The sequence below is a fragment of the Bufo bufo genome, chromosome 2 (assembly GCF_905171765.1).
Source record: "Bufo bufo chromosome 2, aBufBuf1.1, whole genome shotgun sequence".
Classification (NCBI taxonomy): Eukaryota; Metazoa; Chordata; class Amphibia; order Anura; family Bufonidae; genus Bufo; species Bufo bufo.
In genome coordinates this window covers 297969340-297992764 of record NC_053390.1, presented here as the reverse complement: position 1 = coordinate 297992764, position 23425 = coordinate 297969340, and the positions used below count along the sequence as shown (strand labels likewise).

The 23425-nt window shown below is 44.2% G+C and overlaps 2 protein-coding genes across 5 annotated transcripts in view; both read left to right on the top strand.

Moving 5' to 3' along the window:
* LOC120988974 (leukotriene B4 receptor 1-like) overlaps positions 1–11935 on the top strand; it is a 97974-nt gene extending 86039 nt beyond the window's left edge. For all 4 annotated transcript variants that reach the window (XM_040416797.1, XM_040416796.1, XM_040416798.1 and 1 more), the window contains one exon: positions 8716–11935. In XM_040416797.1, the coding sequence (XP_040272731.1) occupies positions 8716–9738 (1023 nt within the window). In that variant the 3' untranslated portion in view covers positions 9739–11935. The remainder of the gene's footprint in view (positions 1–8715) is intronic.
* Positions 11936–15405: 3470 nt separating this feature from the next.
* LOC120988975 (leukotriene B4 receptor 1-like) lies at positions 15406–20347 on the top strand. The gene is made up of 2 exons (XM_040416800.1): positions 15406–15543; positions 18609–20347. Exons 1-2 carry the CDS (start codon positions 15529–15531, stop codon positions 19677–19679), a joined length of 1086 nt encoding a protein of 361 aa, XP_040272734.1. The 5' UTR covers positions 15406–15528; the 3' UTR covers positions 19680–20347.
* The last annotated feature ends 3078 nt before the right edge of the window (positions 20348–23425 follow it).

Sequence of the window (23425 nt, the reverse complement as noted above, 5' to 3'; positions counted from 1 at the left end):
CGCCAGGCAAGTAGGCGGAGTCTGTAGATCAGCAGACCGCTGAACCTGCTGTCAGTCATAAGAAATCTAAACGCCCCCTGACTGAGCAGTTTAGCGAACATGAGAGAGCAGCCACGGCATGGAAAAGAGAAGGTGGGATAACCCCTTTAAGGCTTAGGGCTCATGCACACGACCGTTATTGTTTTGCGGTCTGTTTTTCACAGATCCGTTGTTCTGTATCTGAGTTTTTTTTTTCTCTGATTTAAGTCCTCTTACGTTCCATTATTGCACAAAACATATCCGTATGGTTTCCGCATTTGATCCGTTTTTTGCGGATCGGAAACGGAAACAGTAATTTATTAATCACTAAACACATGAGCAATATGAGCTGGGCATAGCATTTCTACAGTATGGATCCACAAAATACGGATGAAATACAGATGACATACGGATGTGTTCCGTATTTTTGCGGACACAATGAATTGAATGGGACCTCGGACCGTGATTTGCGGACAATAATAGGACATGCACTACTTTTTTGCGGAACGGCCATGCGGACAAACGGAAACGGAATACACACGCAGTAACTTCCATATTTTCTACAGCCCCATTGAAGTGAATGTTTCCGCATACGGTCCACAAAAAAACGTAACGGAAGCGTAAAGAAAATAAGTTTGTGTGCATGAGCCTTTAGTCCAAACTATGAGGCCTGAAGTATTCTCCTCACAGTCTATCCATTACACCCTCCTCTGACTGAACACACTATAGTCAGGTGAAACGCCAGGAAGCCTAAGATCTAGTCCTGGGCCATGAAGCCAGTTACCTATGTCTTCTCTTCACTAGTGATGAGTGGCAGTGGCGATATTCGTGATATTTCACGAATATTTGGGCGAATATTCGTAATAAAAACGCGAATTTGAGAATTCGTGATTATTTTCTTGATTGCGAAAATTGGCAATGTAATATTCGCTTAATGCGCACGCAATACAGGCGTGGGTCACTGTTGCTACATTTTTCAAGCTGCTAGAAGTTTCCTGAGAGAAAATGGTTGGCACGGAAGAACCTTAGAATAGCTTTATATGCAGATAGAGTGCTCCAATATATTTGCGATTGCGCAAATCGGCAATTAATGATGCGCATATTTTTGCGCAATACTTGAAACTAGAGTTGAGCGAACACCTAGATGTTCGGGGAGTTCGGCCGAACTTTAAAAAAAAGTTCGGGTTTGGGACCCGAACTTGATCCGAACTTGAACCCGAACCCCATTAAAGTCAATGGGGACCTGAACTTCACTTTATTATTTTCCGTTATAACATGGTTATAACGGAAAATAATAGTATTAGCTTTTTCATATCTGAGTTTTCACGATCGTGAAAACTCAGATACGACAGTATATTCTAACACAGAGGCATTCCCATGGTGATGGGGACGCTTCAAGTTAGAATATACTAAGAACTGTGTACATAACTGCCCCCTGCTGCCTGGCAGCACCCAATCTCTTACAGGGGGCTGTGATCCGCACAATTAACCCCTCAGGTGCCACACCTGAGGGGTTAATTGTGCGGATCTCAGCCCCCTGTAAGAGATCAGGTGCTGCCAGGAAGCAGGGGCAAGACCCCCCTCCCTCCCCAGTATTAAAATCATTGGTGGTTAGTGCGCCCCCCCCCCTATTAAAATCATTGGTGTCCAGTGCGGCCTCCCCTCTCCCCCCCTAATTGAAATCATTGGTTAACAACCCTCCCCATCATTGGTGGCAGCGGACCTGTCACTTACTAGTAGGAGGAGCGCCCGGCCGGCCACAGACAGCGCACGTAAGTATAATGCTGCAAAAAGTGCTTAGTAACCAAGGCAGCCAGGACTGCAGTAGCGTCCTGGCTGCCATGGTAACTGATCGGAGCCCCAGCGACTAAACTGGGACTCCGATCGGAACTGCCGCTCTGCTGCCACCAATGATGGGGGGGGGTTGTTAACCAATGATTTTAATAAGGGGGGGAGAGGGGAGGTCGCACTGGACACCAATGATTTTAATAGGGGTGGGTGGGGGTGGGGGGGCCGCACTAGCCACCAATGATTTTAATAGGTAGGGGCCGCACTGGCCACCAATGATTTTAATACTGGGGAGGCAGGGAGGGGGGGGGCCGCACTGGCCACCAATGATTTTAATACTGAGGAGGGAGGGGGGTCTGGCCCCCTGCTGCCTGGAAGCACCTTATCTCTTACAGGGGGCTGTGATCCGCACAATTAACCCCTCAGGTGCGGCACCTGAGGGGTTAATTGTGCGGATCACAGCCCCCTGTAAGAGATCAGGTGCTGCCAGGCAGCAGGGGGCCGTTATGTCCACAGTTCTCAGTATATTCTAACTTGAAGTGTCCCCATCACTATGGGAACTCCTCTGTGTTAGAATATACTGTCGGATCGGAGTTTTCACGATCTAACTCAAATCCGATGGTATATTCTAACATAGAGGCGTTCCTATGGTGATGGGGACGCTTCAAGTTACAATATACCATCGTATTGGAGAAAACTCTGATCCGATGGTATATTAATATTACCCGAACACCGAACCCCAACCCGAACTTTTACTTTTACACCGTAAAGTTCGGTATGAACCCGAACTTTACAGTTCGGGTTCGCTCAACCCTACTTGCAACTTCACATTTTAGCAGGTCTGACTACATATTACTGATTGGTGCACTAAGTATTGTTGTGAACTTGTGGCATCACAGCACTATGTCTGTAGCATGTATGTGTGGACAGCAGAACCTATCACACTACCTAACACCCTGCACAGGAACCAGCTACACTATATCACTATCTAACCTACACTAACTATCTCCCACTAACTATCTGTATTATATATATAAGCTAGCTAACTATCTAATGTAATGACACAGCAAAGCACAGAGCACAGCAATGACACTGCTGTCTCTCTCAGAACTGCAAAAAAATGAAGAAAATGGATGCTGGGGAGGTTCTTATGTAGTAAGGGGTAGGCAATTTTCTTATTGGTTGCTAGGGATGTTGCTAAGCTCAGACAAAGACACTGCAGCCTTCTAATTGGCCTACAAGCAAGAAGCAGGGAGGGATCATGTGTTCAAGTAAAAAAAATCTGAATATTCATTAATACAAATATACACTGCTCAAAAAAATAAAGGGAACACTTAAACAACACATTGTAACTCCAAGTCAATCACACTTCTGTGAAATCAAACTGTCCACTTAGGAAGCAACACTGAGTGACAATCAATTTCACATGCTGTTGTGCAAATGGGATAGACAACAGGTGGAAATTATAGGCAATTAGCAAGACACCCCCAATAAAGGAGTGGTTCTGCAGTGGTGACCACAGACCACTTCTCAGTTCCTATGCTTCCTGGCTGATGTTTTGGTCACTTTTGAATGCTGGCGGTGCTTTCACTCTAGTGGTAGCATGAGACGGAGTCTACAACGCACACAAGTGGCTCAGGTAGTGCAGCTTATCCAGGATGGCACATCAATGCGAGCTGTGGCAAGAAGGTTTGCTGTGTCTGTCAGCGTAGTGTCCAGAGCATGGAGGCGCTACCAGGAGACAGGCCAGTACATCAGGAGACGTGGAGGAGGCCGTAGGAGGGCAACAACTCAGCAGCAGGACCGCTACCTCTGCCTTTGTGCAAGGAGGAACAGGAGGAGCACTGCCAGAGCCTTCCAAAATGACCTCCAGCAGGCCACAAATGTGCTTGTGTCTGCTCAAACGGTCAGAAACAGACTCCATGAGGGTTATATGAGGGCCCGACGTCCACAGGTGGGGGTTGTGCTTACAGCCCAACACTGTGCAGGACGTTTGGCATTTGCCAGAGAACACCAAGATTGGCAAATTCGCCACTGGCGCCCTGTGCTCTTCACAGATGAAAGCAGGTTCACACTGAGCACATGTGACAGATGTGACAGAGTTTGGAGACGCCGTGGAGAACGTTCTGCTGCCTGCAACATCCTCCAGCATGACCAGTTTGGCATTGGGTCAGTAATGGTGTGGGGTGGCATTTCTTTGGAGGGCCGCACAGCCCTCCATGTGCTCGCCAGAGGTAGCCTGACTGCCATTAGGTACCGAGATGAGATCCTCAGACCCCTTGTGAGATCATATGCTGGTGCGGTTGGCCCTGGGTTCCTCCTAATGCAAGACAATGCTAGACATCATGTGGCTGGAGTGTGTCAGCAGTTCCTGCAAGACGAAGGCATTGATGCTATGGACTGGCCCGCCCGTTCCCCAGACCTGAATCCAATTGAGCACATCTGGGACATCATGTCTCGCTCTATCCACCGTCACGTTGCACCACAGACTGTCCAGGAGTTGGCAGATGCTTTAGTCCAGGTCTGGGAGGAGATCCCTCAGGAGACCGTCCGCCACCTCATCAAGAGCATGCACAGGCGTTGTAGGGAGGTCATACAGGCACGCGGAGGCCACACACACTACTGAGCCTCATTTTGACTTGTTTTAAGGACATTACATCAAAGTTGGATCAGCCTGTAGTGTGTTTTTCCACTTTAATTTTGAGTGTGACTCCAAATCCAGACCTCCATGGGTTGAAAAATTTGATTTCCATTCTTTAATTTTTGTGTGATTTTGTTGTCAGCACATTAAACTATGTAAAGAACAAAGTATTTCAGAAGAATATTTAATTAACTCCGATCTAGGATGTGTTATTTTTGTGTTCCCTTTATTTTTTTGAGCAGTGTATATCACTATATTCTAATTATTTGTGAATTCTCGAAGTGGCGATATTCCCGATTTGAATATTCGCTCCTCACAGATGCATCTTTAGACTTAAGAGACTGGCCAGAAAGCACATAATTACCAACATTTCAGTTGGTAAAATAGGGGCATCTAAGCTACGCCCCTTGGAATGCCCCGATTCTGCCCAGGAACATCCCATGAGGTGAAGTTTGAGTTAGCCCCATCCATTTTGGGCCCAGGATAGCTTAAATATCAGGACTGTCTCTGAAAATCAGGGTCAGTCCTGCCAAATTAGGGACATTTGGGAACTATGGAAACAGGAGCTCAATGGTAGCTTAGTTATGCAAAAACAATGTAACAGCACTCTGCGAACACAAATAATCAAGTAAATACAATAGTGCCATACTCACTATAGAAAATGTACTACTGTTAATGCTACGTTATAAATGTGAGATTCTTGACAAGTACATTTTGTGCAAAATTATTTGTGTTTGTTCGCAAACAGCAAGGAACCTACACTAAATGCTATGTCCGCTGGTGCCGTACTGGGAATGCAGGTTCCACATGCATGCTGAGCCCACACTATATTATACCTCTTTTGGTGCCACAATGGCCTCCATTATATTCAGGGAATGCAGGTTCCACATGCCTGCTGAGCCCACTCTGTATTTTACCTATCCTGGGGCCAAATGGCATCCAATAAATGCAGGGAGAGCAGGCTACAGCTTTAGGCTACTTTCACACTAGCGTTCGAGCGGGTCCGTCTGATGTTTCATCAGACGGATCCGCTCCTATAATGCAAACGCTTGCATCCGTTCAGAACGGATCCGTTTGCATAACAGTTTATTTCGGATCTGATTTTTCACTTCGTAAAACTCAGATCCGACCGTATATTCTAAACACAGAAGCGTTCCCATGGTGATGGGGACGCTTCAAGTTAGAATATACTGAGAACTGTGTACATGACTGCCCCCTGCTGCCTGGCAGATGCTGCCAGGCAGCAGGGGGCAGACCCCCCCCCCCCCTCCTGTATTTAACTTATTGGTGGCCAGTGCGGCCCCCCCTCCCTCCCCAGTATTAATTGTAACCAGTGCGGCCCCCCTCCCTCTATATTCATCGGTGGCCAGTGCGGATATTAAATATGAGCAGTGCGGTCTCCCCCTCCCTCCCTCCCCAGTATTAAATATGAGCAGTGCGGTCTCCCCCTCCCTCCCTCCACAGTATTAAATATGAGCAGTGCGGTCTCCCCCCCCCCCCCTCCCTCCCCAGTATTAAATATGAGCAGTGCGGTCTCCCCCTCCCTCCCTCCCTCCCCAGTATTAAATATGAGCAGTGCGGCCTCCCCCTCCCTCTATTCATTGGTGGCCAGTGCGGATTCAAAGTATTGTGATCAGTGCGGCCTCTCCCCCCCCCCCCCCATCATTGGTGGCAGCGGAGAGTACCGATCGGAGTCCCAGTTTAAATCGCTGGGGCTCCGATCGGTTACCATGGCAGCCAAGACGCTATTGCAGTCTTGGCTGCCATGGTTACTTAGCAACAAATAGAATCATTATACTTACCTGAAGAGCTGCGATCTATGTGACCGGCCGGGAGCTCCTCCTACTGGTAAAGTGACAGGTCTGTGCGGCGCATTGCCTATAGACCTGTCACTTACCAGTAGGAGGAGCTCCCGGCCGGTCACATAGATCGTAGCTCTTCAGGTAAGTATAATGCTGCTATTTGTTGCTAAGTAACCATGGCAGCCAAGACTGCAATAGCGTCTTGGCTGCCATGGTAACCGATCGGAGCCCCAGCGATTTAAACTGGGACTCCGATCGGTACTCTCCGCTGCCACCAATGATGGGGGGGGGGGGGGGAGGCCGCACTGATCACAATACTTTGAATCCGCACTGGCCACCAATGAATAGAGGGAGGGGGAGGCAGCACTGCTCATATTTAATACTGGGGAGGGAGGGAGGGGGGAGACCGCACTGCTCATATTTAATACTGGGGAGGGAGGGAGGGGGGAGACCGCACTGCTCATATTTAATACTGGGGAGGGAGGGAGGGGGAGACCGCACTGCTCATATTTAATACTGGGGAGGGAGGGGGAGGCCGCACTGCTCATATTTAATATTGGGGAGGGAGGGGGAGACCGCACTGCTCATATTTAATATCCGCACTGGCCACCGATGAATATAGAGGGAGGGGGGCCGCACTGGTTACAATTAATACTGGGGAGGGAGGGGGGGCCGCACTGGCCACCAATAAGTTAAATACAGGAGGGGGGGGGGGTCTGCCCCCTGCTGCCTGGCAGCACCTGCCAGGCAGCAGGGGGCAGTCATGTGCACAGTTCTCAGTATATTCTAACTTGAAGCGTCCCCATCACCATGGGAACGCCTCTGTGTTATAATATACTGTCGGATTTGAGTTTCACGATGTAACTCAAATCCGATGGTATATTCTAACATAGAGGCGTTCCCATGGTGATGGGGACGCTTCAAGTTAAAATATACCATCGGATTGGAGAAAACTCCGATCTGATGGTATAATCCTGACTTTACATTGAAAGTCAATGGGGGACGGATCCGTTTGAAATTGCACCATATTGTGTCAATGTCAAACGGATCCGTCCCCATTGACTTGCATTGTAAGTCTGGACGGATCCGTTTGGCTCCGCACGGCCAGGCGGACACGAAAACGCTGCAAGCAGCGTTCGGGTGTCCGTCTGCTGAGCGGAGCGGAGGACAAACGGTGCCAAACTGATGCATTCTGAGCGGATCCGCATCCACTCAGAATGCATTGGGGCAGTACGGATCCGTTCGGGGCCGCTTGTGAGAGCCTTCAAACGGAACTCACAAGCGGAGCCCCGAACGCAAGTGTGAAAGTAGCCTTATACTTGCACTGATTAAAATCAGCCTGAAGAACGGAGAGGCTAAACAGGAGAACACAAACAATGGAGTCAGCCGCACCTCCAATGCAGACTGCAAAGAAAAAAATGGGGGTTAGTCAGCACATCCCAGTACGCAGGTGCACGTTGCCATAGCTGAAAGCATAAAAGCAAAAAACAAACAATGCCCTCCAATCAGAAGGTCCTACATAAAAGTAGAAAAACATGTGTTCCAGCCACATAAGAACACTTCCAAAACTTAGAAACCAAATGAAAACAGGTCAAATACAGTGAAAACAATAGAGCCTATATCAAGATATATCAAACAATATAAAACTTTAAACATTTATCCACTAGTAGTGTCCTAGTGGGACATTAAAAATAGATAATTAAAAAAAAGAACAACAGCGACCATCTAGAAGTAATATTGTATAGAGTCAAGAAAATAATTCTTTGAACAGGCCAGTGAGGCCATTTTTACGATTTGGGATATATTATTTCTCCTTATGGAGAGTGCCTATCAACGTAAGGAATTTTATAGGCCAGGGATTGCACCTCTGGAATTCTGAGAAGATGGTATGCAAATAAGCTATCAGCAAGCTCTTCCTCGAATGCTACCAGATGTAAGGTAGATATCCTATAAGTCAATGTTCTATCTTTTAAACACGCCTTGAGACATGACTTGGATAATAATTAAGCTAGCATCTCATCTGCAACAGCTGTTTTAGGGTAATTGTTCCTCATCAGTCCAGGCCAGAGAGTGCTGCCTAAGACTCCTCATGCCGATTAGACGCTCTCCATAAGAAGATATAGTATCCCTTAAATCCTGATTTAGACCTCTCACCCAGTTAAACCAGGATTCTCTGCTCTGCAATAATGAGGGACATTCACCCTAAAACAGCTGTCTGCAGATGAGATGCTGGCTTAATTATTATCAAGGTCATGTGTCAAGGCCTGTTTAAAGGGTCAAACATTGACTTATAGCTACCTTACACCTGGTGGTATTAAAAGCAGAGCTTGCTAAGAGCTCATTTGCATACCTTCTTGCCATTTTTAGGTGTATTCTTATCTTTATGATGTTTGATCTATATAGACCGGTGAAACATTAAATATCATTTAAAATAATATAGTAACTGACATTTATCTTTCTTAACAGAATTTAATTGATGGACTGATAATGACTACCAATATGACCCCTACAAACTTCACGAAGGACCACACCACTGGATCCAGTCTTGGCATTGCAATCCTCTCTATTGCCTTTTCCATTGGATTTCCAGGAAATGCCTTTGTCATCTGGACTGTGTTGGCCTGTATGAAGAAGCGGACTGTTGCCTGCATTCTCATTTTACATTTAGCAGTTGCAGACATCATTGTCATCCTCACAGCACCAGTGTTTATCCACTTTCTAGCTACGGGTACATGGGCATTTGGGAATATTATCTGCAAGTTGTGCCATTACATAAGCTGTTTGAGTATGTATGCCAGCATTCTCCTCATCACCTCAATGAGTATAGACCGATTTCTTGCTGTCTCAAAACCAATAGCTTTTCTAACCATAAGAACTAAACTAGCTGTTAGCAATATGGTTTTTGCAATATGGTTGATAGCATCTCTCTTAGCCATTCCCATGCCACTCTACCGGGAAGTAATTCCCTTTAAACATAAGACGTGGTGCATACCTTTTCATAGTTCTACAGGACATGTGATCTTTCAATATCTTTTTGAGCTGATGACAGGTTTTGTATTTCCGTTCACAATCATAATATTCTGCTATGTCTACATTGGACTTAGGTTACGTACTGCAAAGTTTCAGACCAAACATAGGACAAGTAATTTGGTCATCATGATTGTAGTTACTTTTGCCCTCTTCTGGCTGCCATACCAAGTTGTGAATATAATGCAAGTGTCAGGAGAACTATTTTCATCAGAAAAACTTAAAGTAGCAGCTAAAAGCGCAAGGGCTAATGCTACAGCTTTTGCATTTTTTAGTAGCAGTGTTAACCCTATTTTATATGTATTTGCTGGTGGCAACTTTATAAAAACTGCTGGAGCGGAATTCATGGCCAGGCTCTTTGAAGGTGTTGGCTCTGAATCCAATAATTTTTGCAAAGTCCCCCATATGTTCTGGCAGAAGAGTCAAGGAGAGTCAATGGAATTGGACAATGTGAACAAATGAAGTTTTTGATCTGCTTAGATGAGTGTCAATAATTATTTTAGGTGCTATAGGTGCAAAGTCGGATGTTTAATGCTACTTGTATGATGGAGTGTAAAATGTATTTCAGGTGCTATATGTTACTTAATGTAACAGAACTGCCTTGTTATGAAGTGATGTAATGCGAATGTACTATTCTGAGGCTCAGCTGAATTTTGAATAAATGTAACATAGATAACACTAGTGAATAGGGCCATCACACCATTTACCTTTAATTTTACTGACCTGGATTAAAATGTCCTGTGATTTCAGTAAAAAATTATTTGCTTGTGATATTTTTCAATATCTATTTATTTTTTATGTTTTAGTTAAATAAATCTTAGTCGTATGCACATAAAGCCAAGGGCACAGAGCCTTACAGTAGAACTGCATTATGGTTTCATAACCACTCCATGTGCTGCAGTATGGTTCTTCTGCAAAGCTCTGTATTCTCTCCTAGAAGTAATGCTACTAGGGAAACATACTTCTGTAATATGTGATGGAACTTGGCTTGATTGTTTTATTAGAAATCTATGAGCTCATACTCTACCTCCGATTGCCTCTAGATTGCATATTGAGGCACAAATAAGTTATTTCTTATTAAGAATTTTTAAGATGGCCATGTGGATAAATCCTTATTTTTTGTAAATTATAATTGATCATATACAGCATATACACAAATCATACAAGTCAGGGCTCTGGCTGGCCCACTCGAGGACATTCACAGAGTTGACCCTAAGCTATTCCCCTGTTGTCTTGGCTGTGTTCTTAGGGCCATTGTGTTGTTGGAGGGTGAACCTTTGGCCCAGTCTGAGGTCCAGAGCACTCTGGACCAGATTTCATTAAGGATATCTCTGTACTTTGCTCCATTCAGATTTACCTCAACCCTGACCAGTATTTTTGTTCCAACTGAAAAAAAGGCCACACAAAATGATGCTGCTACCACCATGCTTCACCGTAGGGATGGCATTGGGCAGGCGATGAGCAGAGCTTGGTTTCATCCACACATAATGCTTAGAATTAAAGTCAAAAAGTTAAATCTTAGTTTCATCAGACCAGACAATCTTCTCACAGTCTGAGAGTCCTATAGGGGATTTTTTGCAAATTCCAGGCAGGCTTTCATATGTCTTTTACCTGGTAGAGACTTCTTTCTGTCCACTCTGCCATAAAGCCAAGAATGGTGAAATGCTGCAGTGATGACTGACCTTCTGAAAGTTTCTCCCATCTTCACACAGGATCTTTGGAGCTTTGGGGCCAGAGTGACCATTGGATTTACCATTGGTCACCTCTCTTACCAAGGCCCATCTCCCCTGGTTACTTAGTTTGGTGGGGCAGCCAGCTTTAGGGAGAGTTCTGGCTGTCAAACGTCTTCCATTTAAGAATTATGATGGCTAATGTGCTCTTGGAAAATTTCATTGCAGAATAATTTTTTGTACCCTTCTCGAGATCTGTCTCTTCACGCATTCCTGTCTCTGATCTCCACAGGCAGTTTTTTCTCCACTTGGATTGTTTTTTTCTCTGATATGCATTCTCAGCTGTGAGACCTTATATAGACCGGGGTGTGTCTGCAATGGCCAGGATACGGGTAGTTAATGTTCTGTATTTGTCGTGATGCCAAATGCAGTGTGCACAGGGTACTATCCCAGGGCCCTTCCAAGGTGTTATAAGGCACGTCCCAGATTAGGAATGCCAGAGTGGTGTAATAGCCTATAGTGTCTCTGTAGAGTAGTGGTAATTGTGTCAATGGTGTCTCCTACCTGGGTACGGCTGGACTCCTGGCTCCTGGCTCACTTGCAATAAATTTGAGTGTAGTGATAGTAGGAGTAATAGAGAAATTTTTTGCAAAAGAAATGATGTCCAGACCCTTAGATGAAGAAGTTCAAACATTCCTTTACTGAAGATAACTTGTATCTAAGCAGTGTACAGCTTTGGTCTCTGGTCCAGCAGGTTTTAGCAATCATTGGAGGGAATAAATACTTCTGCTTAAAATTAGAAGCTTGCAGGATAAGTCGTCTGCTTGGCAGCTCTGTAATTGTGTTCTGTGACTTCTGCTGTATGGGGGAAGACTAGCTGAGGAGGGAATGGCTTCTCCTAGGTCTTTGGATTTAACTCACAGATAGATTTTCAGGGGATGCTTTCTTTCTGGAACTCTGGAGGTTGTAGTTTCTGCTTTCTTCATCCAGCTGAGCTGAGGGTGCTCAGACTGGGTATATGACCAAGTCTCAGCCGAGACTCGGTCCTTGCTGTCTTCCCTATGCAGGGGGACTCCTGAACGCTATCACACAGCCTTCCCCTAGCAGGGGGGAAGGTTACACTGACTTCTAACTTCCTTCTCCACCCATGCTGCAGGATGTGGGAACAGCCAACTTCCCTCACAGAGAGGGAACTAAGCTAGAATAATCCATTCCAGCCTAGATACACTAAACTGGGACTTGTACCTTGCCAAAGTGTTGCTGCCACCTACTGGTAACCAGGCAAATTACATAAACAATTGCATTTAACATGGTTTTGTATACACATTTGTGGAAGACATGAGCAAAATCACATCAGATGACAGCATAAAGCTTTTAGAAGATAGTAGAGGGGTAGAGGCGTGTAGTAACACAACTCTGCGGTGTTACATGTCTTTCCAAATCATGTCCAATCAACTGCATTTACCATAGGTGTACTCCAATCATGCTTTAGAAACTCCTCAAAGAAGATCAAGAGAAATGGGAGGCACCCAGAGCTAAATTTCAAATGTCATAGCAAAAGGGTCTGAATACTTAAATGGGTTCTCTGGTCACATTGTTATCCTCTATCCACAGGATAGAGGATAACTATTAGATCGGTTGGAGTCTTACTGTGACCTCCATCAATCACAAGAATGGGTGCCCTGTACCACTTTCAGCACCCTGAAATGAACAGAGCGACAGGTTGGGCATATGTGAGGCAGCTCCATTCATTTCTATAGGAATTCTGAAGGTAGTCAAGGACTGTACTTGGCTGTCTCCGGAACTCACCTAGACATTAATGGAGCGGCTGTATGCATGTCCAATCAGCCGCTCCGTTTACTTCTGGGAGCTGCAGGAGGTAAAAGGTCCCCATTCTCATGATCAGTGGGTTTTATCTTATTTTATCCCAAGGCCGCAACACAGCAAAACGTGCTACAAAGTGAGAGTCTGAAGACCTTTTGAATGCATTGTAGACTTCCATGGATCATTCAGTGAGTAAGCAGCCTCTCTTGGTCTCACAAGATTAAGTTCTCAGAAATTTCTGAACAAAAGTTAGTTTAGAAAAGGGTGAGCAGCTGATAATTTGAGAAAAGGGCATTTTTCTCTGATAAGATATAATGCAAAGTTCTATTGATTTATGCAAAGTTGTCTGAAAGTGACAATTCAATAGTAATTCCTCAAACGTATCGGTGACAATGCTTGGAGATTAATGAGATATGATTATTGACCCACGTGTCCGTCTTTTATAAAAAACATACTAATCAATACTTTGTTGCAAAAACAATTTGAAGCAGCCATAACTGAGAATTTTGAGAAAAGATGTACTTTAGCTTGAAAGGGACGTAAATGCAACTAGCCTCACTTGTCTTAGGATGCAACACTTCCTTCTGAAACATACAGGTGAAACTCGAAAAATAGAAGAATATCGTGCAAAGTTCATTTATTTCAGTAATGCAACTTAAAAGGTGAAACTAACATATGAGATAGACTCATTACATGCAAAGCGAGATATTTCAAGCCTTTATTTGTTATAATCTGGATGATTATGGCTTACAGCTTATGAAAACCCCAAAGTCACAATTTTGAGGCACCCTTTGCTCAGGGGGTATGGATGAATTAGCTGACTAGAGTGTGACACTTTGAGCCTAGAATAGTGAACCTTTTCACAATATTCAAATTTTAAGTTGCATTACTGAAATAATAGAACTTTTGCACGATATTCTAATTTTCACTGCTTCTGCTGTTGAACATTGCTATGTAAGTTTAAGGCCTGGAATGCATGGCTGTCATGTTACAAATGTTGCTCTGTTTTGTTCTTGTATCCATGATCAGACATAACAGAGTAACAAACTGATAAAGGCATTTGTTCCCTGCTTACGTGAACTTATGAGAGACCTTACAGTCTATGCATGGGCTGTGTTTGATATTGCATCTCAGCCTTTAAGGCTAATGAACACGAATACAAACTACAAATTGGCGTGGTATTAGAAAGCAGGAAGTGCTCAACCCCATATGCAGTGGTACATCTATACCAGGGGGCAGATCCTGCACTTGTGGTCCGCTGCTAATGGCAATCCCCAGCAAAAATGCATACAATAAAGGATGCCTGCAGCGGACCAGGCACGAACCTGTTTTTTTTTTTTCAGTTTCTGTACCGTATGCGGATCCATTCACTTCAATAATTTACTCCGTGTGCATTCCATTTCCTTATGTCTGCATGGCTGTTTCGCAGAAAAATAGAACATGTCCTATTATTATTATTATGGCCTAGGATAGGACTAGAGATGAACGAATCGGATCCCACAAAGTGGAATTCGATCCGAATTTCAGGAATTATTCAATTCTCCTAGAAGCCGAATTTCCTCGTGCTTCGTGTCAGCAAATCGATTAATCCTGAAATTCAAACTTACCACCTCCATTTGCGCACGAAGGGCCGCCAGCCTCCATCTTGCTTAAAGATCTCGGTGAAATCCCATGCGGAGCAAGATTACACCATCACGCCCCCCCCCCCCCTCGGGCCGGCGTGATGACATAATCTCGAGCCGCACGTGATTTCGGCCGAGATCTTTAAGCAAGAGGACGGCGGCCAGCCCATCGCGCGCAAGTTTGATGTAATGTTTTTTTTATGTTAATTTCACACTGTTTGTACACTCAGCTGTGGCGATCATGTACGAACGCGGCATATGAGGGCTACAATGATAGGGCGGCGCTATGGCAGCTCCCTGTCATTGCACCTGCTACTTACAAAAAAGTGCGCTTCATGACGAATCGGTCGAATCGAATTTTCAAGAAATTCGCTCATCTCTAGATAGGACAGTTCTATTATGTTCCACAAAATTGCAATGCACATGGCCGGTATTCATGTTTTGCGGACAACAAAACAGGCAACGGTCATGTGCATGAGCCCTAATTGAAGGGAATGCGGCTGGGCTGCAAAAGCAAACACACCCTATGAACACAAGAGGTGCCATTTCTCAAAAAATATACATGTTTTCTCATTTCAGACATCTTTTTGTAATTGTGCCTAATTTATGTAAATCAGTTTATTCAAGATAAATTTATTTGTCCATTTATCTAAAATATCTTTGTTATAGCTTTGATCGTGAATTCTGTAATATATCACCATGTTTTCAATAAAGCAAATAATTTTTTCATGCTGATTTTATTATATAATGTGTTGTTGTTTTTTTACCTTTTACCAATTATTGTACCTACTGCATATTCTCAAATATACGGCAATGGTGAGAGGGGTTATTGAGAAACATATTGATGACTACTGCTTCCAGACAAGCATGCCTCATTACCCTACCCAGGGGATGTGTCTAAATATGGGCTGCAAATGCTACTTGTGAAATATTATAGGGTATTATAAAAGGAAATACTGTTACAGGCGGTAACAGTAGGAAGCTTTATTTGCAATACTCTGACGGACGATGTGGAAATATCCTGCAAAGAATCTCATCTACACACTTTGGAGAAGTAGTGTCTGCAGTCTTTTCACAGGTGCTAATGAATATTGACACAAAAATCAGGATACTCCAGGTCCACAATAGACTGCTACATGATGACTGAAAATGTAAGTACCATGAAAATCATCATTTCTTATATTAATGCTATTTTACATTAAAATTATGTTACACTTTTGATTAATGAAGATGTTGGCTACATAGTTAGCAAATATATAATCTAGATTCATTACTTAAAGGGGTTGTGTCACTTCAGCAAATGGCATTTATCATGTAGACAAAGTTAATACAAGCCACTTACTAATGTATTGTTGTTATCCATATTGCTTCCTTTGCTGGCTTGATACATTTTTTCATCACATTATACACTGCTCGTTTTCAGGGTTATGACCACCCTGCAATTCCTCTGTGATGGCCGTGCTTGCACACTATAGGAAAAAGCGCCGTCCTTTCTGGTGGCCGAGACCGTGGGAGCTCACATAGGCTGGTGCTTTTTCTTATAGTGTGCAAGCACGACCACCGCTGATGTATTACAGGGTGGTCGTAACCATGGAAACGAGCAGTGTATAATGTGGTGGAAAAATGAATCCAGCCGGCAAAGGAGGCAATATATTAGTAAGCGCATTGTATTAACTTTCTCTACATTTCTCTACATAATAAATGCTTTAATTAATTAATTAATTTACTTATTTAGTTGACTAAATTGCTGCTTTTACATATTTTGTTGCTTTTTGCGAAAGCATGAGTCCTTAATCAGATTGCTCGAATGTCACTGATTATTACATCTAAATGGTTTCTTAAAGGGTTTCTTTGTCACTAGAATTTTCACTATTAAACTGGCTGACACTAGCGATGTGCTAATGTCAGCTGCACCTAACTATGCTATTCTTGTGATTATTCATGGCCCCCGTCACTGCAGAATTTTTACTTGTATAGTATGCAAATTAGCCTCTAGGAGCAATTGTGTACATGATGCATGCTATCACACTACAGCATGGAGTACAAATAGTTTTCACAGATGATGATTGGTCAAGCTAGTCACTCCACCAATCAATGGAGGCAGTGCTGCAGTCACACACTCAGTCCACTACAAAGTAGACGGAACCATCTGCTTCCAGCGTAGGGGCTACTACCGAACAGCTGATCAGTGGGGGTGCGGGGTGTGGGCCATCACTTAACATAAGATGGACAACCCCTTTAACATGCAAGAATTGTCTATGTAGGCACTCACCCTAACAAAGTCGTGAGATCAGTGATTCAACTACATCATAAAGACACTTCAAAGGGGACTGATCCATACTGTTTTCTTACATGTCACCTACAATCTTTACTAGTACTGAGCAAATCGAAGTATCTTAAAAGGACGTTGATCCAAATTTTAGGAAAAAATTAGATTTGCCGCAAAGCCGACTTTCCTTGCGCTTCATGATAACGAGTTGATTTTCCCTGAAACGCAGAAAAAAGTAAAGAAAACATACTCACCTCATCTATTTGTGCTCAAAGAGGCCGTCGCTGCCATCTTGATTGCAGAAACTGTGCAAAATCTCGCGCAGGGTGATGTACAATGTCACCACATCGGCGTGCCTGGCCAGTGTGAGGATGATCGGGTGATCCTGTGGTTCATACAGGCACCACCGATCATGGCTTCTAAGCAGCAGATTGTGCTGTCTAAACAGTGACCTGCTACTCAGAAGCCATTATTCTGTATGAGAACCAGGGATTGCTATAGCGATTCCTCGTCCTCATACAGTGAAAGAGATTTCTGCATGTAAATGCGTGGTCTCCTTCACTGAACGCTTCCTTCTCAACAATTAGCCGCTCAGTCGGCCCGTCTAAATCCACCTTAAAGGATAACTGTCACATTTAGACCCTGAAAATCCCTTTCACCCCTAATTTCAATTTTCATATATGTAGTAACTAATAACATGATATTCCAGAATCAGTTACTATTAGACTGACTTACCCCATATTTAATAAGATTCAGCCCTTAGAAACCAGTCTGCATAAAACTGCAATTTCACTATTCAGTTAAGATGGCCGCCACTGCCCTCACCCTGAGGCCAATCCCGCCTGCCCTCACTAGCCAGTAACAATAGTCCCCCAAAAGTGTCAGTAACCAGAGCCCTCCCCCTAAAGGGTTAATCTCCTGCAGCACAAAGGGGTCCTCTTACCACATGTTGCTTTCAGTTATACACTAAGCAGATGGCAAATCTCCCTTCCCTGGTCTGCGCTGCTCCAACTCTGCATTCTCCTGCTCTGCTGAGTGAGGGAGCGTCTGCCAAGCGCAGGGACAGGGAGAAGTGCACACAGCCCAGGCACTGTTATCAGCTGCTGGGGAGGACCTGGCTTTAATCATTTACTTACAGTCCCTGGCTGTCAGTAATGTGACCTTGCACGCAGCCTGCTTCTGCGTCCTCTGTCCTTCAACAGATAGACGGACCATGCCTAGCAACCCTATTTTAAGCACAGGTAAAAGTAGGCTGTACAGGGAACAAAAATGTGGAATTAAGGGGTTAATTGAATACACAGTGAAAAGTTGAAATAGGGCCACCAAGGAGATATTAATCACCACAATCCAATACTCCAAAAAAATATATATACGACAGTTATCCTCATGCACACGAACGTATTATCTTTCCGCTTCAGTTCCGGTGTTTTTGCGGACCGTATGCGGAACCATTCACTTCAATGGGTATGCAAAAACAACGGAAGGTACTCTGTGTCCATTTCGTTTCCATATTTCCGTATTTCCGTTCCACAAAAAAGTAGTGCATGTCCTATTATTGTCCGCAAATCACGGTCCGAGGCCCCATTCAAGTCAATCGGTCAGCAAAAAATACGGAACACATCCGTATGTCATCTGTATTTTGCGTATCCATATTGTAGAAATGCTATGCCCAGCTGATATTGCTCATGTGTTTGGTGATTAATAGGTTATTATTTTTATTTTATTTATTATGCATAGATCTGCAATGTTATGTTGTAACGGCACTGCAGCAATGATAAAGCAAAAGAAAATCCTGAAATGATTAGCAGTGGTATAGTAAATATGAGGTATAGTATAGGCCCTGTTGTACCCTAAGTACCTATTGCATGCCCATTCCTGTCTTGGTGAAAGGAAGTCACAATAATTATAAAATGACAATGATTTTTTTGATCTCTTATTTCTTGACAGTACACCGTAACAGAGCAGATGACCACTCTCCACATTACAACTGCAATTTCCACGGCATTTACCAATTCCAGTTCAGATAAATCTCCTAAATCGTCTGCCAGTCTTGGCATTGCAATTCTCTCACTCGCCCTTATCATTGGATTCCCAGGAAATACATTTGTCATCTGGACAATCCTGACACGAATGAAGAAGCGCACCGTGACCTGCATCCTTATTTTACATCTGGCCATGGCAGACATTTTTGTCCTCCTCACTGCCCCGCTTTTCCTCCACCTACTTTCCACCGGTATGTGGGTATTTGGAGAGATTATATGTAAAATGTGTCGTTACATAAGCTGCTTGAGTATGTATACCAGCATATTCCTGATCACCTTCATGGGCATGGACCGCTTTCTAGCTGTCTCCAGACCTTATGTGTCACAGAAAATCAGGACAAAGGTGTCTGCCCGGATTATAGTTCTTGCACTATGGGTAATAGCATCGTTGCTTTCAATCCCTACGCCAATTTACTTTACAGTAAAAACTAGTAATAATGTATCACTTTGCATCGCCGAGCATCCTCCAGTAAATGGGGGTTTCCAGCCCATAGTCTTTCAATATATGTTTGAAACTATGATGGGATTTGTTATACCTTTCACAATCATTGTGTCTTGCTATGCCTACATTGGACTAAGGTTACGTACGGTAAAGTTTCAATCAAAACATAAGACAAGCCGACTGGTCATCATGATCATAGTAATCTTTGCTCTCTTCTGGACTCCATACCATGTGGTGAATATGATTCAGGTTTCAGGAGAACTGTATTCATCAGAAAAACTAAGAGTCGCTGCTAAGTCTGCTAGACCTAATGCTATAGCTCTTGCTTTTCTCAGTAGTAGCATTAATCCCGTTCTGTATGTTTTTGCTGGCGGCAACTTCATTAGGACTGCTGGTTTGGGATTCATGGCCAAACTATTCGAAGCAACAGGTTCTGAAGCAAGCAGTTTAAGAAAAGTTTCTCAAGTTTTACAGCAGAAGAGTCGAAAGCAGTCAACAGAGCAAGGAAAATTAAATCAAACTGTAGAGGAGTGAACATTAACATTCTGCAAAAAACAATAGGACTTAAAAGAAACATGCAAGCACAAAAGGAGGAAAAGAACTAATAAGGACATATATCTAGGCCTGATAAACATGAATATATTTTCATGTCTTGAGCAGAGGATGTTCCTATTTAATGTGGAATTGCTATCTCCTTGTGACATAAACAAATCGCATTAAGGGATTATAATCATCATGGGGAGGTTCCTCACTCAGGACCCCTTCAATAAACAGGAACAGGACGATGTTCTAAAAAAGAACTGAGCCATTCATGTACTCTACACAAGGATATGCCTTTGCTGGACGATGGACGCCCTTCTCTTGGCAAAATTAGCTGTCCACCTGGGGTGTTAAGAGCTGGGATCTGCATCAATCAGTTGACCAATACAATTGCTTAAAGTTTATTTATAGTTTAAAAACTAGGGTTGTTGCGGGTATCGAAATATCGATACCCAATCTATACTTTTGTCCCGGTAGCTATACGATACAGGGATTTGACATTTATCGATACTAGGCTGCCCTACTGTGCAGCCTAGCTTCAGAGAACATGGAGCGCACTGCTGTCAGCGCGCTCATGTTCCCTCAGCAGCACAGGGGATAAGGAGTCACTCTCTCCCTCCCCCCTGTGCCGCCACTGCTGCCAATAAGAAGAGAGACGGGAGGAGGAGGGGCAGGCGCACTGCACCACCAATGATAGTAGAGGACCTTTCATGGGTCCAAACATTGTAAACTAACTATCAGGATATGTAGAGCGACGCCCAGGGATCTCAATGAACTTATTATTCCTGGGCGCTGCTCCGGTCGCCTGCTGTGGCCCCCGGTATATTCTCCCGCTCTGTATGCTAATTGCTAGCATCGGAGCAATGGAGAGGAGACTGCCCTTTTTCTCAATGGGCGTTCCTTCTCCCTGTCTGTAGCGCTATCCAATCAAAGCGCAGAGCGTCACAGCCAGGGAGAAAAAAAATAATCACCTTCTCTGGATGTGACGGTCTACTCTTTAAATGGACAGCGCTACAGCCAGGGAGAAGGAACATTGAGATAAAGGCCAGTCTCCTCTCCATTGTTCCGATGCTAGGAATAATAGTAAGTTCACTCCTATTACCCGATCGGTTACCATGGCAGCCAGGACTCTACTGAAGCCCTGGCTGCCATAGTCAGCTCTGCAGCCTAATTGAGCTCTATTAGGGTGAATAACAAGGGATTAAAAGATCCCAGGTTCTAGCCCCTAAGGGGGCTAATAGTTATTAAATAAAAAGTAAAAAAAAAAACAAATATATTAAAGGGGTATTCCCATCACAATGATCACAGTTTAATCTGTTAATAGGGTGCCAGTGATCATTTTTGTAAATATATTGTATAAGCAAATTCCCACCCTTCTTGATCAAATTCTTTCCCTCCTACCTCATTGTTGTCCTTTGGTCTCCCATAGTTACGGCCACAGCTGCCTGACAATTCCATGGGCCGCGCCTGCGCAGATGAACTATATCCATCCAGTGGCCGGTGTTCAAACAAAAATCCTTAATTCGTGAAAATACCTTACCCCTCGTGACTTCCGAAGTAAGGATTTTTGTTAGAACACCGTTCTCTCTTTTAATTCATGAACGAGCACATCGTCTGAAACAGAGTTGTGCATGCTCTGTTTGCAGGGCAGACTTTGGAGACTCTGTAAGGACCTTCTGACGTCACAATATCGCGTGACATCCTTAGGTCACGAGGGTCGGCAGTTGGAGCGCTCTGTTATCACAGGCACAGGCCGAATGTTTACAGAGTAGGAAGGTCTGCAGCACTGTCAGACTCTCTCAACCTCTCAGTGCTGCAGACCTTCCTACTCTGTAAACATTCGGCCTGTGCCTGTGATAACAGAGCGCTCCAGGTGGATGTAACTACTGGGGAGGGGCTGAGAATTGTATGTAGGGGGGATTCTGTGTGGGACTGTATGCTGGGGGAGGGGGCTGTGTGAGATTATATACTGGGGGCTGCTGTGTGAGATTATATCCTGGGGGCTGCTGTGTGAGATTATATACTGGGGGGGGGGGGGTTGCTGTGTCAGATTATATACTGGGGGGCTGCTGTGTGAGATTATATACTGGGGGGCTGCTGTGTGAAATTATATACTGGGGGCTGTGTGAGATTATATATTGAGGGGGTGATTCTGTGTGGGATTATATGCTGGGGGGCTGCTGTGTGAGATTATATCCTGGGGGCTGCTGTGTGAGATTATATACTGGGGGGGGTTGCTGTGTCAGATTATATACTGGGGGGCTGCTGTGTGAGATTATATACTGGGGGGCTGCTGTGTGAAATTATATACTGGGGGCTGTGTGAGATTATATATTGAGGGGGTGATTCTGTGTGGGATTATATGCTGGGGGGCTGCTGTGTGAGATTATCTACTGTTGTGTGAATGTCCCTTTATCCATAGTAAACTAACTACACAGATCGGATGCACAGAAATCCAGCATTTTAATAATATGCAAATAAGTCTCAGCATACAATCCCACGCACAACTTCCCCCCTCCTCAGCATAATTCCACAAGACACCCCCCTTCATACAATCTTATACAGCAGCCCCCCTTCCCCTCCTCCATACAATCCCACACATTTTACCACCCCAGAAGTGGTTCAGGAAAGACAGATATAGCAGAGCTGTATCTGAAGTGATTCAAACACAGTGCTGGTAGTGGAGAGGTAGACAGATGTAGCAGAGCTGTATATGAAGCGGATCAAGGAAAACAGATGTAGCAGAGCTGTATATGAAGCGGTTCAGGGAAGATAGATGTAGCAGAGCTGTATCAGAAGCGGTTTAGCCACAGGGCTGGTAGGGGACTGGGGAAGACAGATGTACAGAGCTGTATAAGAAGCGGTTCAGGAAAGACAGATGTAGCAGAGCTGTATATGAAGCCGTTCAGGGAAGACAGATGTAGCAGAGCTGTATAAGAAGCAGTTCAGGGAAGACAGATGTAGCAAAGCTGTATATGAAGCGGTTCAGGGAAGATAGATGTAGCAGAGCTGTATTTGAAGTGATTGAAATTCAGTGCTGGTAGTGGAGAGGAAGATAGATGTAGCAGAGCTGTATATAAAGAGGTTCAGGGAAGACAGATGTAGCAGAGCTGTATTAGAAGCGGTTTAGCCACAGTGCTGAAAGGGGAATGAGGAAGACAGATGTAGAAGAGCTGTATAAGAAGCGGTTCAGGAAAGACAGATGTAGCAGAGCTGTATATGAAGCCGTTCAGTGAAGACAGATATAGCAGAGCTGTATAAGAAGCGGTTAAGGGAAGACAGATGTAGCAGAGCTGTTTTAGAAGCGGTTTAGCCACAGTGCTGGTAAGGGACTGGTGAAGACAGATGTAGCAGAGCTGTATAGGAAGTGGTTCAGGAAAGACAGATGTGGCAGAGCTGTATATGAAGCGGTTCAGGGAAGACAGATGTAGCAGAGCTGTATAAGAAGCGGTTCAGGGAAGACAGATGTAGCAGAGCTGTATCAGAAACGGTTTAGCCACAGTGCTGGTAGGGGACTGGGGAAGACAGATGTAGCAGAGCTGTATATGAAGCGGTTCAGGGAAGACAGATGTAGCAGAGCTGTATAAGAAGCGGTTCAGGGAAGACAGATGTAGCAGAGCTGTATCAGAAACGGTTTAGCCACAGTGCTGGTAGGGGACTGGGGAAGACAGATGTAGCAGAGCTGTATATGAAGCGGTTCAGGGAAGACAGATTTGGCAGAGCTGTATCAGAAGCGGTTC